Genomic DNA, 23,473 nt, shown 5'->3' with positions numbered 1-23,473 from the left:
CCTACACTGTAACAAAGCACCAACACCGCAACATTGTCCCAACACTGCCCCAAAATTATTAATTCCCCAACAGGGCAGATGTCCCAATGCTGTAATACTATCCTAACACCACAACAGTGAGTGCAATTTAAAAGTACTGTGTCAGCTGTGAAGCTTTGGGACACCTGAGGTTGTGAAAGGTATTCCATAAAGCTTTCTTCTTCCCTTCAATTGCCACACCAGCTGAGTTAACTTCACTCAGCAGTTTGGAGATCAGAGCTCATCTGTCCAATTCCAAAAAACACTGGGCAGTGGATTTACTAACTGACCCATGGTGCTGAGCCCAGGAACATTAAGTACTAAAATAATCATTATGTTCCTATGTTTTGATAACCAAATGGTATCACAATTCTATCTCACGTCCAACAATAACACAAAACCAGAAATGTTCCAGTCTTTTTTTTTTAAACAAGTCTGCACGACTCCAGTCTGCAAACTAACAGAAACAAGCCAAAGGAGATAGCTGTAAGGCATTACATCACTCCACTTTCAACAAGGAAATCTTTTGCGGTTTAAAGACAAACACTCTCCCATATAATTTTCACTGGTTCATATCCAAGTGTTAATTTGTGTCCCTCATTGGGAACTATAATTTTAAATGTTTACCACAAGGAATAAGATATGAGGTGGACATACATCTGATGTTATGCATATTATTTACTTGCACTGGTGATGGGATGGTGTTCAACTTATTTCAAATACAAGTTTCCTGTGTAATTATTTTGTTAAATCCCACTCCATAAAACCGAGGCAGTTTATCATGCGACAGAAGTTTAGTTGGAAGATGAACACAAGCTGTTCCTTCTCTCAAGACAAAAGAAAGACTGCGTTTATTTAGCACTCGAGGTCCTCTCCTCTGACTGAAACTATTCACCATCCAAATTTTCTTCTCAACTTCTCCTGAAGGTATTGACTAATGTTGAGGTGGTGGAAGAGGGGTAGTCAAGCTGGCTCCACAGTGGTCCCTTTTTAGTACCTCACTCAAGTTCCCACTCTTCAGAATCTACTCCTAAATCTGTTGCAGCATTGCACATGGGGAGTCAAGGCCAAGTGTGGGCCTTTAGGGTTTGAGATTGGGGGATAATTGGACCAGAGTGTACAACATAAGATTTTTGGTAAGATTTTTGTGCAATACAGGTGGAGGAGCTGGCAAACATAAATTGAGATATGAAAGTGCCACTACTGAACACTAGAAATATAAGCAGGAATAGGCCGTAAGGCCCGTCAAGCCTGCTCCACCATTCATTGTGATCATGGATGATCTTGGCCTTCAATTGTATTTTCCTGCGCACACCCCATGTCCCTTAACTCTCTGAGACACCAAAAATCTGTCTATTCCAGTCTTAAACATATTCAAAGATGGAGCATCCACAATCCTCTGGGGTAGAGAATTCCAAAGATTCACAACCCTAAGTTAGCCAGGGCCAGGAGATGCCCAAAGCTCTGCTTCAAGGAGGTTTGTAAGTGTGGCTTGAAAGCCCTAAGCATTGATTTTCACACCTGGGACACACTAGATGATGACAGAGGGAAATGGTGACATCACCCGTGGGCCGACATGCGTAACCATGATGATCGGTGGGTACAAGTGGCTTGGCAACAGGGGTCAACACTGAAAATTAATAACCCTGACGGCCACTTCATATATGGCTGTTATGGCGAAACCTGCTCTCAAGGATTGGTCTCTTCAGCCATCAGCAAAAGTGCATCATATGAAGATACCACATGCCCTGGGGATTTGATTTACTGCATGTCCATGATGGAAGGATGCCGAAGGCAAATCACAACTGAATCCACTGCTGCCCTCATCAGACATCAATACACGGGCAGTATTGAACAAGATCTCTTCATAGGATCAGATCAATTCTATGCATCCCTCCATATTGTGAATTTTGCTCGACTGACTCCTCAGGAGATGGAAACAATTCTGGGCCAAATGAAGCGGTTAAAAACATGGATTAAAGAGCAGACAGGCCTCGTCTGGAGAAACTCTCCTTAATTGTGTTCCTTTAATTCATCAGAGCCTCGTTACAATTCTTCATCTGCCAGGCTTCAAAGAATGGTACTGTCCCATGCCATCCTGACAGTTACAAGCATATCGATGGCATGTTCAGAACTAAAAGAAATAATTCTCTGGACAGCTGTTAGTTTTTTTTAAAAATAAAAGCTGTAATTTAAGTTCCTCGCCAAAAAGACTCAATAAAAGAAAATGTGATTCATAAAACAGTCTGGATGTGATCATTTGTCTGGAGATCCTGCCAATTTGTGCAGCAGAGATAACTTGAGTGGAACTCTGACATTACGATCTCGGGCAGCAGGAGTCTCAGCAATGTCTGGTAATGGGGCAAGAAAACTGGCATTTGCCACATGGCTTGCTTTAGCACAGGTGGAAGTGGGCAACCAAATTAAACTAAACTCTCTCCATTTCGATCTAGGTGAGTATCTACCAACTTGTTTGGCCCCATGGCTTGTACCATTTCCAATTGCTTAAGATGGGGATTCTAAGATCAAGCTAAACATCAAGGATGGAATTTTACGGCTCAGACGTGGCGGGGGCAGGGCCAGAAAATGTGGTGAACCGTTCAAAAGTCCATTGACTGGTGGGAGGGGCCGTAAAATTCCACCTCAAGTTTCTTAACTGTCTCACCAGCCAGTTTCTTCGGTTTGATCAGACTTCACTTTGCAGACTTTCTTTGCACAACTTCAGGATAAGCGGCTGATCATTTAGGAATGAGATGAGGAGAAATTGCTCCACTCAAAGGGTTGAATGTTTGGAATTCTCAACCTCAAGAGGGTTGTGGATACTCCATCATTGCATATAATTAAGGCTGGGATAGTCAGATTTTTGGTGTCTCAGGGAATCAAGGGGGTGTAGGGGTGTGGAGAGCAGGCAGAGAGGGGGCGGGAAAGTGGGCTTGAAACTCAAAGATCAGCCATGATTGTATTAAATGGTGGAGCAGGCTCAATGAGCCGTAGGGTCCACTCCTACCCCTATTTCTTGTGTTGCACTTCCACGCTCCTCCAATAAGGGACTGTGCCATGGGGCTGTTTGGCATCTTGCCTCTGAAGCACCTTGGGGTATCTTCTATGTTAAATTTAACTCCATGAATGTAAGCTGTTTCCCAAATGCCCATTCTTCTTGGGCAGATCTAGAAAGTGATGGTTGCCAGGCTGCTCAATTGTAAGCAGCATCACAGATCTTCCCAATTATTCCCCTCCCGAAAGCAATCGCTGGACAGAAACCAATCCTAGCACCTCCACTAACTGAGATCAGCCAATTTAGCATGCGCCTGGGTTCATTCCTCTGCTACATGGCTCAGTGCATTCAATTACCAACTCATTGGAGAACTCTCATTGTGTTTAAATGAGAAAAACATTTCCACCTTCACAAAGACTCGGCTGTAGGCAATACAGAATCCTTACAATCATCAGTTGTCATCTTATCCAACTATGGCAGGGAGGGAACACTTTTTGTTGTCTTTTTCCTTCGCTATTCTTCTTACAAACATATTGATGAGGAGCCCTGCTGGACCACAGTTCACCAAGTCCTGAGGACGATGTTCAACATATGAAGCTAGACCATGAATATTGATGGGTATGTCACCCGTGGAAGATGTGACAATCACAGTTATCCCTACTCAAACTCCTCATGCATGCAATTTGCAGCAAATGTCACTGGATAATAGTCCAGGAACTGAAGAGGTTTATCCCCTTCTCAACCAAGCAAGCTGAAACCTGCTGTTCTGCCACTGGACTCAGACTGTGGCTGCAGAGGATACTGCAAATGGGAGGCATTGCAACCGAGGTCACTGCAACTGCATCTCCCTATCTTGCAACCTTCAACATCAACTAGGGACTACCTCCGATAATGCAGCTCTCCCTCGGAAAAGTGCACCTGAGCTGTAGCTGAATCGGATAATCAAATGAATCTGCACATTCCCCTGGCCAAACAGCAATTAAACCCACAGACAATACTTGCTGAACAATTAGACATAATACTAGCTTAGCAAAATAATATACTGTGCATTACAGGTTGTTAAACGCCAGTAACAATTTTACTGTGAGCAGCTCCACAGGCAATCCAATAAGATGCATGTTTTGTACTGATCAAACTAAAGGATGTCAGGGCTGAAAATGCACTTACTGCTCTTGTGGCAACTTTAGGTCTTCTTAGCGAAGGTGCTGCAGGAGCTGCTACAGAATAAAACTCCCTCTACATTGCCCCGTCAAATGCTTCCAGGTAATGGAGGGCTTGGCATCCATCAAGATTGGCAGAAGTGAATGACAGATTAACTTGGCATATTTCAGAGTGATGCCCCAGCTGCCAGCAAAATTCTATCCAACAACAGACAGAGAGATATCTATATAGATAGATATATATATTATATATATCTGCCCTGCCAATTGTGCGGCCACTGTTAGGTACAATAATGAACTGAAGCAGGTGCTAAGATGAAATCCTGCTTTCAAGGCAGCCAGCGGGTAAAGTCATTTTCCTGTGAAACTGCTTAGCAGTCAGTGCATTGCTGGTGTTCCAAGAACTACAGAGATGGATTATTTATAAAATTCCTCTGGTACCAGGAAGTCATTTTTAGGAACAGGGTTCAAGTCACTTGGCCAATTGTCTGTTTGTCTTGTGCCTTCCCAGGAGCAATAGAAGTGTTGCTGCCCAACTGCAGGTGGCCAGAGTGTGATAACAGACAAACTACTTCAAGGCTGATCTGTGAACATCCCATGAGAGAGAAGTCTTGGCAAGTTTGTGCATGCTTTTCTGCTCTCAGATAAAGCATCAGAGCATGATCAACACAGGGAGTTGCTTCATCGGGGTCTGCTTTTAAAGTGAGAATCATTGCACTTAAATGGGCCTTCTTCATGAATAAGTGTTGGACAAACTTTGGAGAAGACACACGTGCTTTTAAAAAGTGTATTCTTTCATGGGATGTGGCCAGCAATTGTTGCCCATCCCGAATTGTTCATGAACCGAGTAGCTTGCTGGGCCATTTGAGGACAGTTAAGAGTCAACCACATTGCTGGACGTCAGTGAACCCAATGGGGTTTTCACGACAATCAATGGTAGTTTCATGCTGAGACAAGCTTTCAGTTCCAGATGTAATTAATTAAATTTAAATTCCACCAGCTGCCATGGTGGGATTTGAATCCGCTCCCCCAGCATTAGTCTGGATTACTAGTCCAGTGACATTGCCAATATGCCAGCATCTTCCCACTCAATATCAGCACAACCTTCCAAAATATCTATGTTCCTCTAATTCTGGCCTCTTGAATATCCCCAATTTTAATCACTCCACCAAACATGGCTGTACCTTCAGCTGCCAAAGATATAAGCTCTGGAATTGCCTCCCTAAACCTCTCCGCCTCTTAAGACGCACCTAAAAATTTACCTCTTTGGTCAAGCTTTTGAACATCTGCCCTAATATCTCCTTATGTGGTGCAGTCTTAAATTTTTCATATCTGTGAGACATCTTGGGATGTTTCAATAAAGACAATATATAAATACAAGCTGTTGTGACACAATTTGATGAAAATCTGCCTTTACCAATATATTTTTGTATAAAAAATTACTTTATCTGTGACAGCCTTGTTAAAGGATCCATGTTTTTGAGAAAATCTCAATATTGGCCAGGACATTGGGGAGAATTCTGCTCTTCACAAATGATGCCATAGGATTTTATGTCCACCCAGAAGGGCAAACAGGGCCTCAGTTTAACATCACATCTGTAACAGCCCTCCAGCAGTACTGAACTGGAGTTTCAGACTGCATTATGTGCTCAAGATTCTAGGGGTAGATTTGAACCCATGTCCATCTGACTCAGGGCAAGAGTGCTACCCACTGAGCCACTGCTGACTTATGCAACACGATAAACAAATAGGTGAAGTCACTGGTCTGAAAGTCATCCAGCTAGTTTACGATCTTGGCCACAGCCTAGCAGCAAAGTCAATTTTGACCAGTAAAGGAACTTTGTTTCCTTTGGAAAAGAAACATGCTTACCTCAAGAAGGCTCAAGGGATTTTTCTTCTCTGCTGAATTCCTGCACTTCAACAGCAACCTTTAATTTACTGCATCAGTTCAATACTGACATCAGTTTTCCAGACATTTTGATGGATGCTAGCAATGACGACTGCGGGTAGTTCAAATTCCTTTCCCTCTACATACCTCTCTGGCCTTCTGCTGTGTTACTTAACAGCTCACAGATTTAGGACATCGGAATAAACAAGAGCGAGACCACTGCGATTCTTGTGGCCAATCCCAAAGTTCTTAATAGGCCTGCCTCAGCACCGTGGGACTTTGTCCCAGTTAAAATAACACAAAGTCCCATCAGCCTTTACCCCTCACCTCCTTCATCCTCCAAACACTCCCTATGCCGCATCCATGACATCTCATGCCCCCACCATTGCCAAGCTCTGGCCATCCACCCAACCCCAAGACCCATGTCCCCTATGCCAAGCACTGCCTTTCCACCCACCCTCCCCCATGGCTCCGCATACCCCCTATGCCTAGCCATAATACTTCCATGCCCACTGACCCACTGTACACTTTCTAGAACCTATGAACCCTAAAGTGTTTTGGGATGTGTGTTAAAAAAAGCTTTGAAATAAAGTAATTTATTGATAACTTTCTCATATGTTTCGAAAAAAAGTCTGCCTACAAGCTAGTAAGTCAATCATCCAGGCCCTTTGAATCACAAAAACCACTCAACTTGTGTAAACAAACATTGTGAAATTGACAACAGAGATCAGAGAGCCTGAGCTGTCAATTAAACAATCTTTCCCCTCTGGGGAGCAGGTGTTCTAGTATTCTAATAGCAGTTTGAGCTCTAGGCCAACTGGGCTTAGGGAGCATGAGGGGCTATAGAAGGTTCATGGGAAGGGTGTAACTTGATATGGGGCATGAGGGGGACCTTTTGAATTTACTTTTCGAAAGATCCCCTCATGCAGATTAGAGCTCATGACTCCTCCGAGGGGTCATTAAGCATGACTCTTCAAAAACCTGGCCCGACTCCATGAAAATTGCAGAGTAGAAGATAGTCACTCCCTGCAATGGAGCCGGCTAGGTCTGGACTGCAGGGTGCAGGCTTTTGACAAGAAGCAGCCCGCACCCTTTAAAAGCACTCCTGAAAATCGCACAGCCCGGGAATGGGGTCGGGAATCCCGGAATCAGGACCCGCCCGCCATTTTTGAAGGACTCCTAAGTCAACCCAACTCTGAAAACCCAAGCCTTAGCTTTACCTAACCACTACTGCCCAACTTATGTCTTCTCTCCTTTGCTTTTCAACCTGGGTGGCATCCTACATGACAGACCTTGTCTGTTCATCTTGGTTCAACAATAAACACGAAGAAAGCAGGCACTAGCTATATTACAGCAAGTGCAACCTGTCAAACCCCACTTGGCAAACAAATTAACATGGACTCACTTTATGTGCTTGTCATACATGATGGGAAGGAATTCATCCACAGGAAGTATCTTTTTCAATGGCTCAGAGTTGACCAGTTTCTCCGCTCCCTGCAGTGAAATGGCATAGGCCAGAGTCCAGTACGAATAGTCTGCGACCACCAGATTTTGGACATTCGCTACAGCCTCCTCTTGATTGGGAAAGACCAGTTTTCGCCCAAGGTAGCTGGAAAATGAAAGAAATTATATATTTTCTCCCAAATTAATACTTAATGTCTTTTAAATATCCTCTTTTAAAGCAACTTCCTCCCCCATTCTGAGGTCTCATTTATTGAACCTGGTCCCAAGAAATACAGAGTAAGGGAGGGCTGACCCAAGCAAAGTGAGGGGTAGGAAATTCCAGCCAATTAGTTGCTGGCTGCATCATGTTTGGCATTAATGTCCCCAGACTATTCATAGAAGCATAGAGTAGAACAGCACAGAAGGAGGCCATTCAGCCCATCATGTCTGCACTGACTATTGAATCTGTATCTAGCAACCTATCAGGAATAGCATTTCAAATCCTAAATGCTCACTTTGCTTAAAAAAATGCTTTTCTTCATGTTGCATCTAGCTGTTCGGTCAATCCCCTTAGATCTGTACCCTCTGGTTTTGATCCTTCAGCCATTCGAAGCAGTTACCCTTTCTTTACTCTATCTAAACGCTTCATGATTTTAAACACTTATCAAATCTCCTTTTATACTTCCCTACTCTAAAGAGGACAACTCCAGCTTCTCCAGCCTCTGCTCCATAATAAACACACCTGGAACCATTCTTGTAAATCTCTTCTGGGCGTTCAGCAAAGCCTACATGAACTTCCTCAAGTATAGTGTCCAGAATTGGAGACAATAATCCAACTGGGCACAAACTTGGATTTTAATGTAACTACCTGGCTTTTATACTCTATGGGCTGAATTTTATACCCTCAGGGTGACAGGATCAGAGACAGAGAATGGAGGGTCGGGGGAGAGTTGGCGGGGGTTGTTGGGAGCTGGTGTAATAGCAGGGAAACATGTTGCAATAGCTCTGTTGGGAATATCGACTGCAGTTGCTTCAATTCTGGCCTCTTAAGCATCCCCGATTTTTATCACTCCACCACTGGCAGCCATACCTCCATCGCTGGAACTCCCTGTCTAAATCCCTCCATTTTGCTACCTCACCTCCTTTAGCACTCTCCTCAAAATCTCTCTCACCTGTCCCAACGGCGTAACATGTGGGTCAGTGTTAAATCTTGTTTGATAATGCTCCTGTGAAGCACTTTGGGACATTTTACAGCATTGAAGGAACTATATAAATACAAGTTGTTGTTGCTCCTTATCACCATCCAGTTGATCCCTGCTGGAAAATGCCAGTGTATTGGCATCAAATGAGTACTGGATTGGGATTGGCAAGTATCCTTGCTGTCACTTACTGTCCATGCAAACGGGGATAGACAAAGTGTGACACAGGTGTAAGAAAAAGAGCGACAAAAGAAAGGGGGAAATACAGTGACATACAAAGAATAGAAATCTACACACATGAAGAAGACAGTGAGAAACATTATTTACAAAAAATGCACAATTCATAGGAAAATGAAGGACATTAAAGACACACTGGGTCATCCAGCCTGTCCTACATAGTTGTGATCACTTACACATCACAATGCATACGCTCACCCCCACTCACCCAGAGCAATGCGACCTCTTGGGAAAGATGGAAACACATTAAAAAAAACTCCTCTCCAACTCCCTACCTTGTGAGATTGAGATAATCCAGATCACATTGGTGCTGATTTAAATAACCGAATAGCTCCCTCAAATGATTAATGTTTCATGTTTAATATTTACTTACATAAGGTCCCATTCCAAACCAACATCCTTGATTTGGTTCAGCAGTGTCACCAACTTCCGCTTAAAATGGGCCTCAAACCTCACATCATCTTCAAACACCACAGCCTTGTTCAGCTTTCGATCCACAACCTGTAACCACATTAAAATATCATTAGCCTTGAAGGGCTTGGAGTGCAGATTCACCAGAATGGTACCGGGTGTTAGAAGGCCAGGTTGCACAAACCTGGCTTGCATTCCCTTTCCACATAGAAGATCAAAGGATGAGCTGACTGATATACTTAAAATGTCACACAGATTTGACTTGAAGTAACTATTTCTACTGGCGCAGGAAATCAAGAACATGAGGTCACGATCTTAAAACTGGAGCTAGGCTAGTCTGGCGAGAAAGCAGAAACCATTTTTCCACACAAAGGGTAGTAGACATCTGGAATTCTCTTCCTCGCAAAGCTGTGAATGGTCAGGCAATTGGAGTTTTCAAGACAGAGATACATTTTTGGTTGGTAAGAATATCAAGTGACATGGAACAAAGGCAGGAAAATGGAATTGAAGTGTAGATCAGCCATGATCTAATTCAATGGCAGTGTAGGCCCGAGGGGCCTATTACTTAGTAACCAGAGGATCCCGGCTTCATTTCCTCTGGATTAATCTCAGGCATTTGGCAGTAGTGAGGCTACAAACAATGCTCCTGGGCTTGGAATGGAAAAAATCTGTCAAGGTTCACTCCCCTGATCTTCAACCAGTGACCCCTGCTGGAAAGCATTCACATGATGTGTCTGAATATCAGCCGAAGCAAGATCTGGGTCAAAGCATGATTGCAGTTAAGTTCTGACACATACCAGAGATAGTTAAGCAGGTCAAGAATGAGCTCTTGATTAAAGTATCATAGCACGTGAGTGTGAACTATATCCCTGGCATTAAGACCCATTGTCACTGACTAGGCTCAGCAGAGACTGAGGATTGAATGCGACCTATGCAGCTCAGTATCACTTTGCACAGTCCATTCAGCAACAGAACCAACACCAGGACCCATTTATAGAGAACCTGAAGAATGTAGTGAAAGTTGATTAAAAATTAAGGCTCACTGGTATTTTGACATTGTATTGAGTAACAAGTCATGTAAAGCAAGAGTAGCCCAAGTTCAATCTCTGGCCCGTGCCAAATTGGCCAATCTCAGCCTGGTTAGTGGTGCGACCAATACAATAAGGTTCAATGCCTCAAATCTTCAGAAGAAAGAAAAGGTCAAAGCAGAGATGCTGTCCCTGGCTGCTATCCAGCACTGGAAACCTGGGTTAGTCTGCGATGGTCCCCATCCATTAAAATATACTTCCCAGGCACATATGAAGAAGTTATTTTGTTGAGGTAGCAAATGGATGCCAGCACCCATACAACTACCTACGGCATGAGTCAGCACCCTCAGGAGAGGAGAAACCCCATATAAGGTCAAATCTCCACACAATTCAATGCCTGTCAACCTCTACTAAATTTACTCAACGACACAAATGTGAAATGCAAATAGACGTATCCAGAACATTCCAGAGAAAATACGTTAAACATCACACGGTTTAATTAAGTTAATTCTTTTGTGTTTCTATGGAAATGACACTTTGGATCACAGGATTTCAGACTCAAAACGCAGAACAAAGACACAGCAATAAAAAAAATACAAGATATAAAGCTAACATGCCAAATTTACATACCTCTTTCCAGATGGAATAGTGGCTGAGGAAACATCCAACTTCTCCCTTGGTTAGAGTCCTGCCAGAAAATGGGTCGTAATATCCTGGCAACATGTTAATTCCCATAGCTTTTAAGGCGCTGCTATTCAGAGCACTGACAAGAGAGAATCAGGAATGTCAGCAATTATCCTGCCCTGAACTAAAAAATATATACAGCCCATAGAGAGTAAGTGTCACAATGGTAACACTGTTGCCTTTAAGCCAGAAGTTTAGGGGTTTAAGTCTCCCTTTTGGCTCTGAACACATTATCTAAGCCATGCTACATTGTAAATTCATTGCTGGAGCTGCTGTCTTTTGGCCTTGGATGAGATGCTGAAAATGACCCCCTATCTGACTGATTAAAGATCTCATGGTAATGTGCAAAGCACAGCAGCAAGTTCTCCCAGAACTCTGGCCAATACTTAACTTTCAACCAACGCTGGGTAAACTAGATAATCCATCTCACTAACATTTATGGGATTTTTGGTGTGTACTCATTGACTTACCTTGCTAACAACACTTCAAAAAAGTAACTGAAGAGCTTTGGGACATCCCTGAGACTGTGCAAGAGGCTATAAAAATGCAAGCCTTTATTTTCTTGAAGGGAGTCCTAGGTTCATTCCCTTGTCTGTGCTGTGTTAGTTCACCTATGCTAGCACAGAAATAGGGGCACTATAGTTAGCTTCAGAGTGCCTGCAAGACTACAGTAGGGAAAAATCAGCCAAGATTCGTGCTCCTGATCAATATATTCCTATTGCAAAGCAGTCTTCTATTGGCGTCAGATGAGAACAGGAACCATCTTGCTTAAATGGCCAGTCTACAGTCACTGTCCAGGCTTGCAAATGGAGAATGGCCACATTGGTGAGATACTACCAGTTTAGAGCAGGAAAACTTAAGGATATTAGAAATAGGAGTTGGCCATAGGGCCCCTCATGCCTGTTCTGCCATTCAATATGATCATGGGTGATCTTCTGCCCCAACTCCACTTTCCCACCTGTTCCCCATACCCTTGCTTCTGAGATACTGAAAATCTAACTATCTCATCCCTAAATATATTCAACAATGGAGCATCCTCAACCCCCTGGAGAAGCAAAACACAAAGTGCAATAACACAGAACAACTTATTAATTCAGAAGATTTCTAAGTGCAACTTGGATGGTCGAGGGGGACTCCGACAACATTAACTGGAAAAGAAAATCCATGCCTTTCACTGGCATGTGAAACACTCGAAAGACGAGACTCACTCTTCAAAAAGAATCCTGGGGCTTTCTTTAAACTCACATACGCTAATCCTTTCCCTCAATTTCAAAGTGGAGAGGCTGGTGGGAGAAGGGAGCATCCACGAGTCAAGACCTTGTTGAGGGGTTTGCAGGGGGTGGTGGGGTGGGCAGGGGTTACACTAAAAGGAGGCTGTTGATGGAGGTGCCCCATCTGCCTCCTGTCTCCCCTCCCATGAGGCCTGAGCAAGGTTACTCTCCAAGCTTCCACCCTCCTCCCACCAGCCTGAAAATTGAGGCTGGATGGGGAAACGGGCCCATTAATTGGTCACAAAGTGGCACTTAGGGGGCCTCAATTAAATCAAGGATGGGTGGGGGATGGGGCCTAGGCCATGCCCGTCCTGCTGTAAAATTGCAGAGAGGTCGGGGCAGGCGAGAACCTGTTGGGAAGACCATCTGAGGAATTTTACAGAAGCCCCACCTCCAAACCTTCAGCTAGGGCGGGTGGGGGAGGGGGGTGGTGTGGCGGTGTTAGAAAGTAAAATGCTGCCCCTGGAACTCCCTTCCGAGCAGCACTGTAGGTGTACCTACATCACATAGACTGCAGCGGTTCCAGAAGGTGGCTCACCACCATCTTCTCAAGGGCAATTAGGGACGGGTAACAAATGCTGGCCTTGCCAGCGATGCCCGCATCCCATGAATTAATTTTTAAAAGGTCAATTTCAGTTGACATTACGGGCACCAGAACTGAACTCAATGTCCCTGCTAGAAATGGGTAATAACCAGCCAGTGTTTGTCTTTCCAACTGCAGTGGTGTAGTGGAATTGTCACTGGACTAATATTCCAGAGGCCCATGGTAACGCCTTGGGGGCCCAGGGTTCAAATCCCACCATGGAAGATGGTGAAATTTGAATTCAATTTTTAAAAGTCTGATGATGACCATGAAGCCATTGTTGATTGTCATAAAAACCCATCTGGTTCACTAAAGTCCTTTAGGGAAGGAAATCTGCCATCCTTACCTGGTCTGGCATCAATGTGACTCCAGACCCACAGAGATGTGGTTAACTCTTAAATGCCCCCTGAATGAGGGCAATTAAGGATGCACAACAAATGCTGGCCTAGCCAACGACACCCACACAGCATGAACAAATACAAAAACCAATGACTGAGAATTGCACACGTTTCCAAACCAGGTGAGGACCCCCACCCCACCTCACTTCACCTCACTATGGAATAGTCTGCCAAGAAGTGGACACTATGGTGCCTGGCGCTATACGACCCCGGCATACAGTCAGCACCTTGAAATGAGGAGAGGAGAAAGCTGGTAAAACAGAATAATTTGTTTCAAAGTTCATTTGATACATCAAGAAAATTAAAATTGACTCTTTGTACAACACATTACTTATCAGTTTCAATAAACTGTCTAATAAATAAGCAAATGCAAGCCCAAATCCACACGCAAATGAAAATACAGCCGCATTTTCTGGCTTCTTTTAAATTCCCCCTTTGGCTCAGTCAATTCTTGTTAACTTGCCTGGGGCACATTTAATTTTAAAAACTGCAGCCACATTTTCTCGATTGGTTGCAGATCCATTCATTACTGCCCTCACCGAGATCATGGTTACATCTGTCCCTGCTAAACCCCTGGTTTTATATTTTATTCAGGTGCTTAGATAAGGACTTAAGTGAATTAAAAGTGTTAATGGTGAAGTGTGGGGGACATAAAGAGAAAGATTCAGCAGAGACAGAGGAGGGTCAACTTTCATTCAACTTCTGATTGGAAGGTTTTTTTTGCCCCTTTTTTGGAGCCCTTGTCCAAGCCGTCATTCTATATCGAAGGGTCCAGACAATTAAATCCAATGCTGTCTTTGCCCAAACCCACTGCACATACTGGATCAGAAGCAGGAACTATGCTCAAGTTTTCACTGTAAATAAGCAGTTAACTTTTCTCCTGGTGGTGTTGGTTGGAGAAGAACATTGGATGGGGCACTGAAAAGCTCCTTTCTCAATAGCACCACAAGATTTCAACCTTCACAAGATTTTAACCTTCACCTGAGTCACCAGGGCAGGCAGATGGTAAATGGCCCAATTATACATTGATCTGCTGAGCTGATAGCCAATACCCCTTATTCCCTCTTTCAAGCCTAAATGAAAACTGACTGACCTTCCATCCACAGCGTCAATTATCTTGCAGTCAATCTCCTGCTCATACAATGCCTGAAGCATCCTCTTCCGTCTGTCTGGGCGTCGCTGCAGATTTATTAGAAAAACCTGCAATAAAATGAAAAAATATAAAAGCCTCCCTGTGCTAAAACCTTCCTGTGTTACAGCCCCACAGTCCCCAGTTTTACAGATGGTTTTCTGCCACTGAAAACTCAGATTTGCTAAACGTGTTACTGCTACCAAAGGAAGGCATTCGCAAGAAGAAGCAAGGATTTCAGATTTAACTTGCATTTAGGTGGCAAGAGCAGTCCAATTAAAAGGAATAGAGGGAAGAAGAGAAACAAAAAGGAATGCAGAACCAACACATGTAAATCATCTAAATCATATTTTAGAGTTAATATACAATAATTGTATTTGCCTAATTTATTACTGTAATGTCAGTGTTTGTTTCAGCATCAATGTGAGAGAGCAAAAATATAGTAAACCAGTTGGTCTAGGGTGAAAGGATCTCTGAACAGTCTAAAGGTTAACAATATTCATAAAAATCTCTCTCTTTTGCATGTCTGAGGGTTACTAAACAATAACAGATGGGGCAAGTAGAAGAGGCAGGTCCCACGTACTACCGCAGCCAATACAGGAACTGAATCTGCATTGTCAGTGCTACTAAGAATCACACTCCTAACCATCAGAGCTAACTGCCTCAACATTCATGGCAACACATAAAAGTTACAAGCAAATAGTCCATTTGACCCAGCCAGTCAATGTTGGCACTTACCCACATTACGAGTAAATTCCTTTCATGTCCCAAAGGCGCTTTGCAAGAGGAGAGATTAGCATTGAGCAGGAAGTCGGAGAGAATAAATCAGGGAGGTGACCAAAAGTGCGCTCAAAGAGAGTTTTCAAGCAGATTTTTGACAGTGGGGAGGGAGGTAGCAAGATAAAGAGGTTAAGGGAGAGAATCCTAATGAACACAGTGATGGTGGGGTCAGGGCTTGGGAGCTGGGGAAGAGGTGAGGAGGGAGACCTTGGTGGGTATATAGGGGAGATTGGAATTGGAAGAACAGATGATATGTGAGGGTGTGTTGCAGCAGTAGAGTCGACCAAAACAGCAGAGAGATTTGAAGGTGAGGACAAACAATTTGAAGTCCATGAACCTAGGACAGAAACCAGTGGGAGACTGGCAAGAACAGGAGTGATGGGTGGGTAGGATTAGCTTGTAACTCAAACCCTTTCTCAACTTTACTTCCAACGCTGCTTCTTACTCCAGCCATAGAGAGACCCCACCATTTCAGGACTGTGCTTACTTCATCAAATATCATTTTATCCGGGAACTTTGGCAGGAGGTAGGTGAATCGCGATGGGTACATTGGGGGTCCATCAACTGTAAGAGGAAAAGACAAAGCCTGGCTGATATAAAACCCACAGCAACATCAACGTACGTTCATTGTACATTTGTACAGTAACTTGAATGAACTAGGTTCTCAGATAAATACTACTGGATCATGCCGAATGTTTAGTATATTGATATAGCTTTTAACATTATTTTTTGAATGATCAGAGAGCCAGTGTTGAGTAATGGGATATTTTGGGTGCACTGGGATCAATCTTAACTGTTCCCACTGGACAGGAAACAGGGATATGGGTGGGTCAGTCACCCTTTTTCCACATTCTCCTCAACAACAGGAAGATAAAAATCGACTCCGTGGTATTAGCATCTAGCAATCCCTAGGAGTTTGTGCAAATGTCCTTTTTCCCACCCACTACTGCACTTAATCTGGGACAATTCCGCCCTTTGAGGACAGTTGAAGTACATCACGCACAATGTACCAAATATATTGTACCATATACACTTCACCAAATGTAATAACATTTATATACTATATCTGTATTAAATCTATACCAGTTGCATATTATAATCTGCAATGATTATAAAATATTATACTAAACTTATATACTGATATATTATGCAATACATATTAATTACCACACAAAAATTTTATATTTACTATATATCAAGTCATTTTATTTATACTGCTTGAATATAAATCATACTTAAGCATCAACTACATATCATATCTATTATTAAATTGTTCCCACCAACCTCACATTGTATATTAGGAAGTAATAAGTACATGGGAGCTAGGAATTATTAAAGTCAGATTCCTGTCTGATCATCCTGGCTCACTATCATTTTCCATACATATAGAGTGGGTGCAGATTCTTTCTAGGCCAGGCACCATCATGTTACTCAGCAGCCCAGGGAAACTGGTGTACTTCTAAACACACCAGACCCGGTCTGGCAAGATAGTGTCTTCTGCAGGTTTCCACTTAAGAATTTACAATTCCTAACCAAAGGAATCCACCTTGTTTGCATTGTGTGTGAAGAGGGCTCAGATATTGAAACTGGGTGAAATTCTAACCCTGATCTAGCCACCGAGTTTCTCAGCTGCTCTGTATCTCAACTGGCCTAATTCATCCTGCCAAGTCTGGCTGAAGACCAAGAAGAGCCCTCAGTTAATCTGAAGTTTGATAATGCTCCTCTGAAGCACATTGAGACATTTTACTCGGATAGAAAAGCTTTAAAAATACAAGTTGTTGCTATTGTTCATAAGCAGGGCAGTGGGGATTGCAGTAGAGTGGTTATGTTACTGGACTAATAATCCAGAGACTGTTGGAATCATCCTAGGTTTGCGCTAAATGCAGTAGCAGGCGTGTAAAATGACCTTTTAACCACCGGCCATGACGCCAGGTTTTCACGCCGTATCATCCCAAACCCACCGCATTACTTATACGTTCCCGGCAAATATGCTGTTTCCATGGCGGGCGGGCTCTAATTCGCCTGCCATGCCATCACCTCACCACTTCATCATACTAGGCACCACATTTAAAGTACAGCCACGCTCAGTGCTTCCAGCCCAGGACTACTGCAGGGAAGATGTCCACGAAAGGCAAAAAGACTGCAGCTCTCAAGCGCCTTTTGGACGCAGTGGAGGCCCGCTGTGATGTCCTGTGGTGTCCGCTCTGGCTGCAGGAGGGGCAGCTACAGTACCACTCTGGCTTGGGGATTGATTCCCACAGAAACAGCTGAAGAGTGAAGCCTCATCTACAGTGATCCTCATTTATGTGCGTTGCAGGTGGCAAACCAGGAGGTGAGGATGGCAACGAACTTGCTGAAGCGAGTGGTGAGGAACTCATAAGGGAAAACAAAGGGGGCAAAATGATTAGATACAAGTCCCCTTTGGGGTGGGGGTGGTGGTGGTGGGGAGGAAAGCATGCATCTCTATGTTTGGGGGCAGGGAGGGTTACTTGTTTTTCAAACTCTGCTAAGGTACTCTATTTCTTCATGTGTGTTTCCAGACAGCGAGCTTGAGCATTCTATTCAACGTCTTAGCCCTTCCTCCTAATATGAATCATCACTTTACCAATTGGAAGCAATTACAAAGTAATCCAGAACCCGTACCAGGGTACTGTCTTATTTTATACTTAAATTTATGTTTTAATGTACTGTTAAAGATTAGAAGTGAAAAGAATACCGCTCTTTACTTCCCATGTGCTTGACATTAGTTCATGTTACAGTATTGTCTTATATTCCATTGGTGACTGGAACTCTCGGTTAACAGACATTTTGATTAACCAGCACCACCTATTCCATGCATATGCTGGACAATAAAGATTTTACTGCATAATGTTGAAATTATGACCTACCTAAGGCACATGTAACAGCAAATGGTTACCTCTAGAATACCCTTTGCCTACAATCACTCAAAATGCTGAGCAATATGAATAGGAGGGTCTTTGGTTTGTTTGGACTCAAGTTTTCTTTCAGACAAAGAGATCTGTGTTTACCAAAGAAACCCAAATCCAACCAGTAAAGGCAGTTAATGGCAGGATACGGTGTAGTGTGGAGGGAGCAGACCGACCAGCTTTTCTCTTCTTCCACCCAATTATCTCTCCTCCTCATCCTCTGAAGGTACTGACTCATATTCGGGTCTGTTATCCCTCTTGACACCTTGTGCTCAGGCGAGTTCAGACAGGGAGTTCAAAAGTCTTCGACCATGAGGGGAACTTTATAGACAAGCCGGGTCTCATTCTCCAGCAGGGGGCACTGGAGATCAGTTAAGAGTATCTTGGTTCTTTAACCTCCCACTACACACACGCCTTCCTCATCCAGCGACATCAAGTCCAGTTGCAGCAACCTGTGACTGAGATTAGCTAATTCAGGCCAGACAAAGATTGACTTGGGTCAGTGTTGGTCAGCTGGCTCACTTAGCCCAACTAGCCACCAGGGGAGGAGCCCAGCGAGGTTTTAAACTCTATTGTCCTCTATCTCCTTGATGAAAAGGGGCCAGCAGCGTGGGTTAGTCACATTTTCTGCTTTTGCACTTACCAACCCAGGATTTCACTTTAATTTCTGGAAAATTACAGGCTGCCAGAGCAGGAAACTATTTTGTTCCTGGGTGTTAATTTAAGCTACTGACTCTGCTTCGAATATTTTTTACATTTCTTTTTTTAGGGAAGCAGTAACATCCTTTAAAAAAAAGTGTTGTTTTCCCTCTATCCTGTCTCCAGGCCAGCAGCAGCAGAGCGAGCAAGTGGGCACTTTGGCACTTATACTGCCGTGGTTTGCCATTGCCTTCTACAGTATGGCCGGCCAGGAAACTCGCCCATTCTTACCGCCTGTCATCAGGCCTATTGGAAGGATTCAGAGGCTGATAATCTACCTGTTTGGCCACGTTATGAACGCACCTTCCGTGGCCAGCGAGTCCTGAATGGCAATCCACAGTCGTCAATGCCCTCTTAGGGTATGGTACCTGAAGGAGGAGGACGACTACCATCAGGAGAGGGTGAGTGACAGGGGTAATGGTGGGGTTGAGAGCTTGTCTCTCTCTCCCCTACTTTGTCTCCTCTCACTGTAGTGCAGCAATGGGTCTCTAGACTCCACAGCAGCACAACTGAGACCTGAAACTCACTCCATAACACCATGAACCAATTTTTACGACAGCTATTAAAAACAAGCAGTTTCAACCACGCACTTTGGGGAGGCAATGACACAGTGGTATTGTTGCTGGACTAATAATCCAGAGACCCAGGGTAATGCAGATGGTGGAATTTGAATTCAATAAAAATCTGGAATTAAAAGTCTAATGATGACCATGAAACCATTGTCGATTGTTGTAAAAACCCACCTGGTTCACTAATATCCTTTAGGGAAGGAAGTCCTTACCTGGTCTGGCCTACATGTGACTCCAGACCCACAGCAATGTGGTTGACTCTCAAATGCCCTCTGAACAAGGGCGTTTAGGGGTGGGCAATAAATGCTGGCCTAGCCACATCCCATGAATGAATTTTTTAAAAGCTGTGTGGTATGCATGTGATGCTAGCAATGCACTGTTGATTTATAACATTGAACATCAAACGTTAATAGTGTAGATGCCAGCGTGTCTGCTCCAACAAAATACTATTGTTTCAGCAGGCAAGGTAATAGAGTTCTTGTATCATGTCGCACCCTTGCTGAACTTAATCCCCAAAAGCTCTTTCCTGAGGCAATCTCACTCCTTTAAATACTGTCCAATTTTCTTTCAGCACAATAAACTATAATCTGATATGGTCTGGTTTGTAGTTTAAAAACATTCGAAGGTGATAATAAATATACATGATCTGGTCTCATTCATTTTTTTGTGCTTAAATAGATTTGTTCTCAAGTGGTGAAGGTCCCTTTAAAAAAAAGAAACTTGAAAGGGGTAATATGAAATAAAAATCAAAAAATCTGGAATTCATTTGAAGGTGGTTACGGTGAACACTTATAAAACACTGGGTTTGGCCTCAACTGGAGTAGTGTTCAATTCTGGCTACCATACTTTAGGAAGGATGTGAAGACTTTAGAGAGGGTGTTGCAATTTACCAGAATGGATCATATGGTAAGGGGCTTCAGTTATGTGGATAGATTGGAGAAGCTGTGGCTGTTCTCCTTAGAGAAGGCTGAGAGGAGATTTGACAGAAATGTTCATAATTATAAGGAGTCTGGACAGAGTAGATAGGGAGAAACTGTTCCTATTTGTAGAACAGTCAAGAACCAGAGAACACTGGTTTAAGGCAATTGGCAAAAGAACCAAAGGCAATATAATAACAAACTCATTTACATCGTGAATGTTTAGGATCTGCATTGCCTAAGAGAGTGTGGTGGAGGCGGATTCAATCTTTTCAAAAGGAAATCGGATATTCATCTGAATAGAGAAAATTTTCAGGGGGAGTGGGACTAACCGAGTTGTTCATGCAGAGAGCTAGCATGGACATGACAGGCTGAATGGCCGCCTTTGTGCTGCAACCAACTGATGGGTAAAACAGATTAATCTGTCAGAGTCTCTGGAATCTTTAACCTGCCTCTTTCCTTTCAAACTACTGACCAACCCACTCTGCTTTTCCAAGGTTCTCTGCTTTTATTTCTGTGTCCCGGCACACCGGGTTTGCTCATTAGCTTTTAAAAGAGAGAGCCCGTTCTCTTGAATTTATAGCTTAATTCTAAGTGTTGCAGGTTGACATACATAAAAGTGGCACTGCTGAGGTTCATTCTTTTGTTTGATATGCCTTAAACTTACTGGCTAGAAACTGTATGGGGGCAGACATCTTGTATGTTAGGGTGACATCACAGCTGAGCAGAAAACCGTGGGCAGCAGTCCCATCATACCACCAAATTGTGAGATAAAAGCAAAATACTGCAGATGCTGGAAATGTGAAACAAAAACAGAAAGTGCTGGAAAAACTCAGCTGGTCTGACAGCATCTGTGGAGAGAGACACTCACAAGCTGACTACACCTTTAAAGGAGTTAAGAAAGATCATTGCTACAATCTCAATAAAGACCAGTAATTTTATTTTTTAAAAGCGGACAAAATTTGAAATCCCAGTTATTTATGGACAGAATGAAGCCAAAAGATTCCTCCTTTTCGAGTTCAAACTTTTTCATTTCTTTTTCCATTTCAAGATGTGCTATTACCTCAATTATGTCTGCTTTTTTAGCCCTTGCTTTTAACTCCAACTCTTTTTCTAATGCTATTAACCTAACCTTGGTTAATTGTTGCAAATCACTCAGGGACAAATCTACTGAGATTGTTACAAAATTGGGGGCTCTTTGCAGGATTTCGAATCCATGGCCTGAATTTTTAGCTCGGCTGGTGGACACAATGAGCTGGCCTGGGATCGGCTGGAAAACGGACTGCCAACCGCGATTGGCCCCCGATCGATGGCCAGCCAGCGTGAAGCGCGCACTGAAAAGCTCAGCACTGCCAGGGTGGGGGCAGGAGACAACATCAATGCAGGCGAGCGCTGAGAAAAAGCTCCTGCAGGCAGAGAGCTGCCTCAGGAAGCTGCAGTCCCGAAAGTGTTCCAATAAAACTTTAAAAAGCAGAAAAAAAATGTCCGAGCATCATAATCAGGCACCTGAAAACATAGATGATAAAAATGCTGCCTGCAGATTTTTACTTTTATTTTATTTCATTATGAAGCCTCATCCCACCCTTAGGTGAGGTGTCATGAAAAATGTAAAGGCCACCTGGCCGATTCACCTGTTCGCCAACTGTAAGGTTGGACAGGCCACAAAAAATAGCAGACAATTGTGCCATGAATGGGCTTAATTGCCCTCTTAAATGTCACTGGGCGCACTTGACTTTTGCATGTGCCCGCTGAGCGAAATATCACTCGCCCAACATCATCTCACGCAAACCAGGTGGGGCGCGCATGATCAACATAAAATTCAGCCCCATAGATGGATACAGATGCTGTGACTTGCTACAGTTAAGGCTAACAAGGTTCCACGGTTAATTTTAGTGCACTTCTTGAAAAGCACAACGGCGCTTTTTTTTTTATTTGTTCATGGGATGTGGGCATTGTTGGCCAGGCCAGCATTTATTGCCATCCCTAATTGCCCTTGAGAAGGTGGTGGTGAGCTGCCTTTTTGAACTACTTTGTCAATTGCTATGACTTTTCTGGAGAATGAAGATTTTTCCCCCGGGGTAACTTCATTCTCTTTGTAAATAACTGGGATTTCAAAATTCCTCTGCTTTTTAATAAAAAAGTTACTGATGGCTACTGAAATCAGAACAATGATCTTTCTTAACTCCTTAATCGGTGTAGTTATAACCCATGGATTCTAAGTGTCAGCTGTGGCTAAGTTGGTAGCACTCACATGGTTTCGGGTTCAAGTCTGACACCAGGACTTAGACACAAAAATCAAGGTTGACGTTCCGGTGCGGTAATGAGGGAGTGCTACACTATCGGAAGTGCTGTCTTTTGTATGAGACATCAAACCTAGAGACCATCTGCCCTCTCGAAGCACGTAAAAGATCCTGTGGCACCATTTCTAAGAAGTGAAGGGGGGTTATCCCTGGTCTCCTGGCCAATATTTGTCCCTCAATCAACATCATAGAAACAATTTACCTATCATGATCACATTGCTGCTTGTGGGAGCTTGCTGTGTGCTAACTGGCTACCGCATTTCCTACATTTCAGCAGTGACTATACTTCAAAAAGCACCTCATTGGATGTCTCACAGCACTTTACAGCCAATGATCGTGAAAAGCACTATATAAACACAAGTCTTTTTTTTTTACCATAACTATGCAGTAGGCAGGACAATTTGTGAAGACAGAGAGGCAAGAATTTTCAGGATTTAGGTTTGTATATCATTAAAGAGCACATATTGCAGATAGATATCTGCACATACAGAGTGTCCTTTTGAATGAAAATAGTACTTTTGGATTAACTAATAAGGTAGTGAGGGTCTTAAAAATACAAACCTTTCTTGAAATGTTGCAATGGTTTTATTTGGACTTGTTTATCATCTTCCCCCTATTGTCAGGGTATAAGCAAGTATGAAATAAGACCATTTGGTCCAGTACATTTTGAAACCTCTCCCCAACTTAATCTCTGGGGAAGGAGACAAACCAATTGATTAAAGTTACATTAAAGTGATCATTTCTCTCTTATTGCAGAAGGAAGTTTAGAAGAAACAAAAGTGTTTCAGGACAGTGTTCCAATATTCTTGACAGTATCAATGGCCCTGACAGGTGCTA

The 23,473-nt window shown here is 43.2% G+C and overlaps 1 protein-coding gene across 1 annotated transcript in view; it reads right to left on the bottom strand.

Annotated features, from left to right (window-relative positions):
- The window catches only part of cercam (cerebral endothelial cell adhesion molecule), a 68,346-nt gene that overhangs the window by 9,039 nt on the left and 35,834 nt on the right, over positions 1–23,473 (bottom strand). Inside the window, exons 7-11 of the mRNA XM_041193266.1 lie at positions 15,712–15,788; positions 14,409–14,515; positions 11,010–11,142; positions 9,314–9,441; positions 7,467–7,670 (exon numbers count right to left, since the gene is read on the bottom strand). Coding sequence (XP_041049200.1) covers positions 7,467–7,670; positions 9,314–9,441; positions 11,010–11,142; positions 14,409–14,515; positions 15,712–15,788 — 649 coding nt within the window. The remainder of the gene's footprint in view (positions 1–7,466; positions 7,671–9,313; positions 9,442–11,009; positions 11,143–14,408; positions 14,516–15,711; positions 15,789–23,473) is intronic.

The sequence above is a fragment of the Carcharodon carcharias genome, chromosome 8 (assembly GCF_017639515.1).
Source record: "Carcharodon carcharias isolate sCarCar2 chromosome 8, sCarCar2.pri, whole genome shotgun sequence".
NCBI lineage: Eukaryota > Metazoa > Chordata > Chondrichthyes > Lamniformes > Lamnidae > Carcharodon > Carcharodon carcharias.
This window is presented reverse-complemented; position numbering and strand designations above follow the sequence as displayed.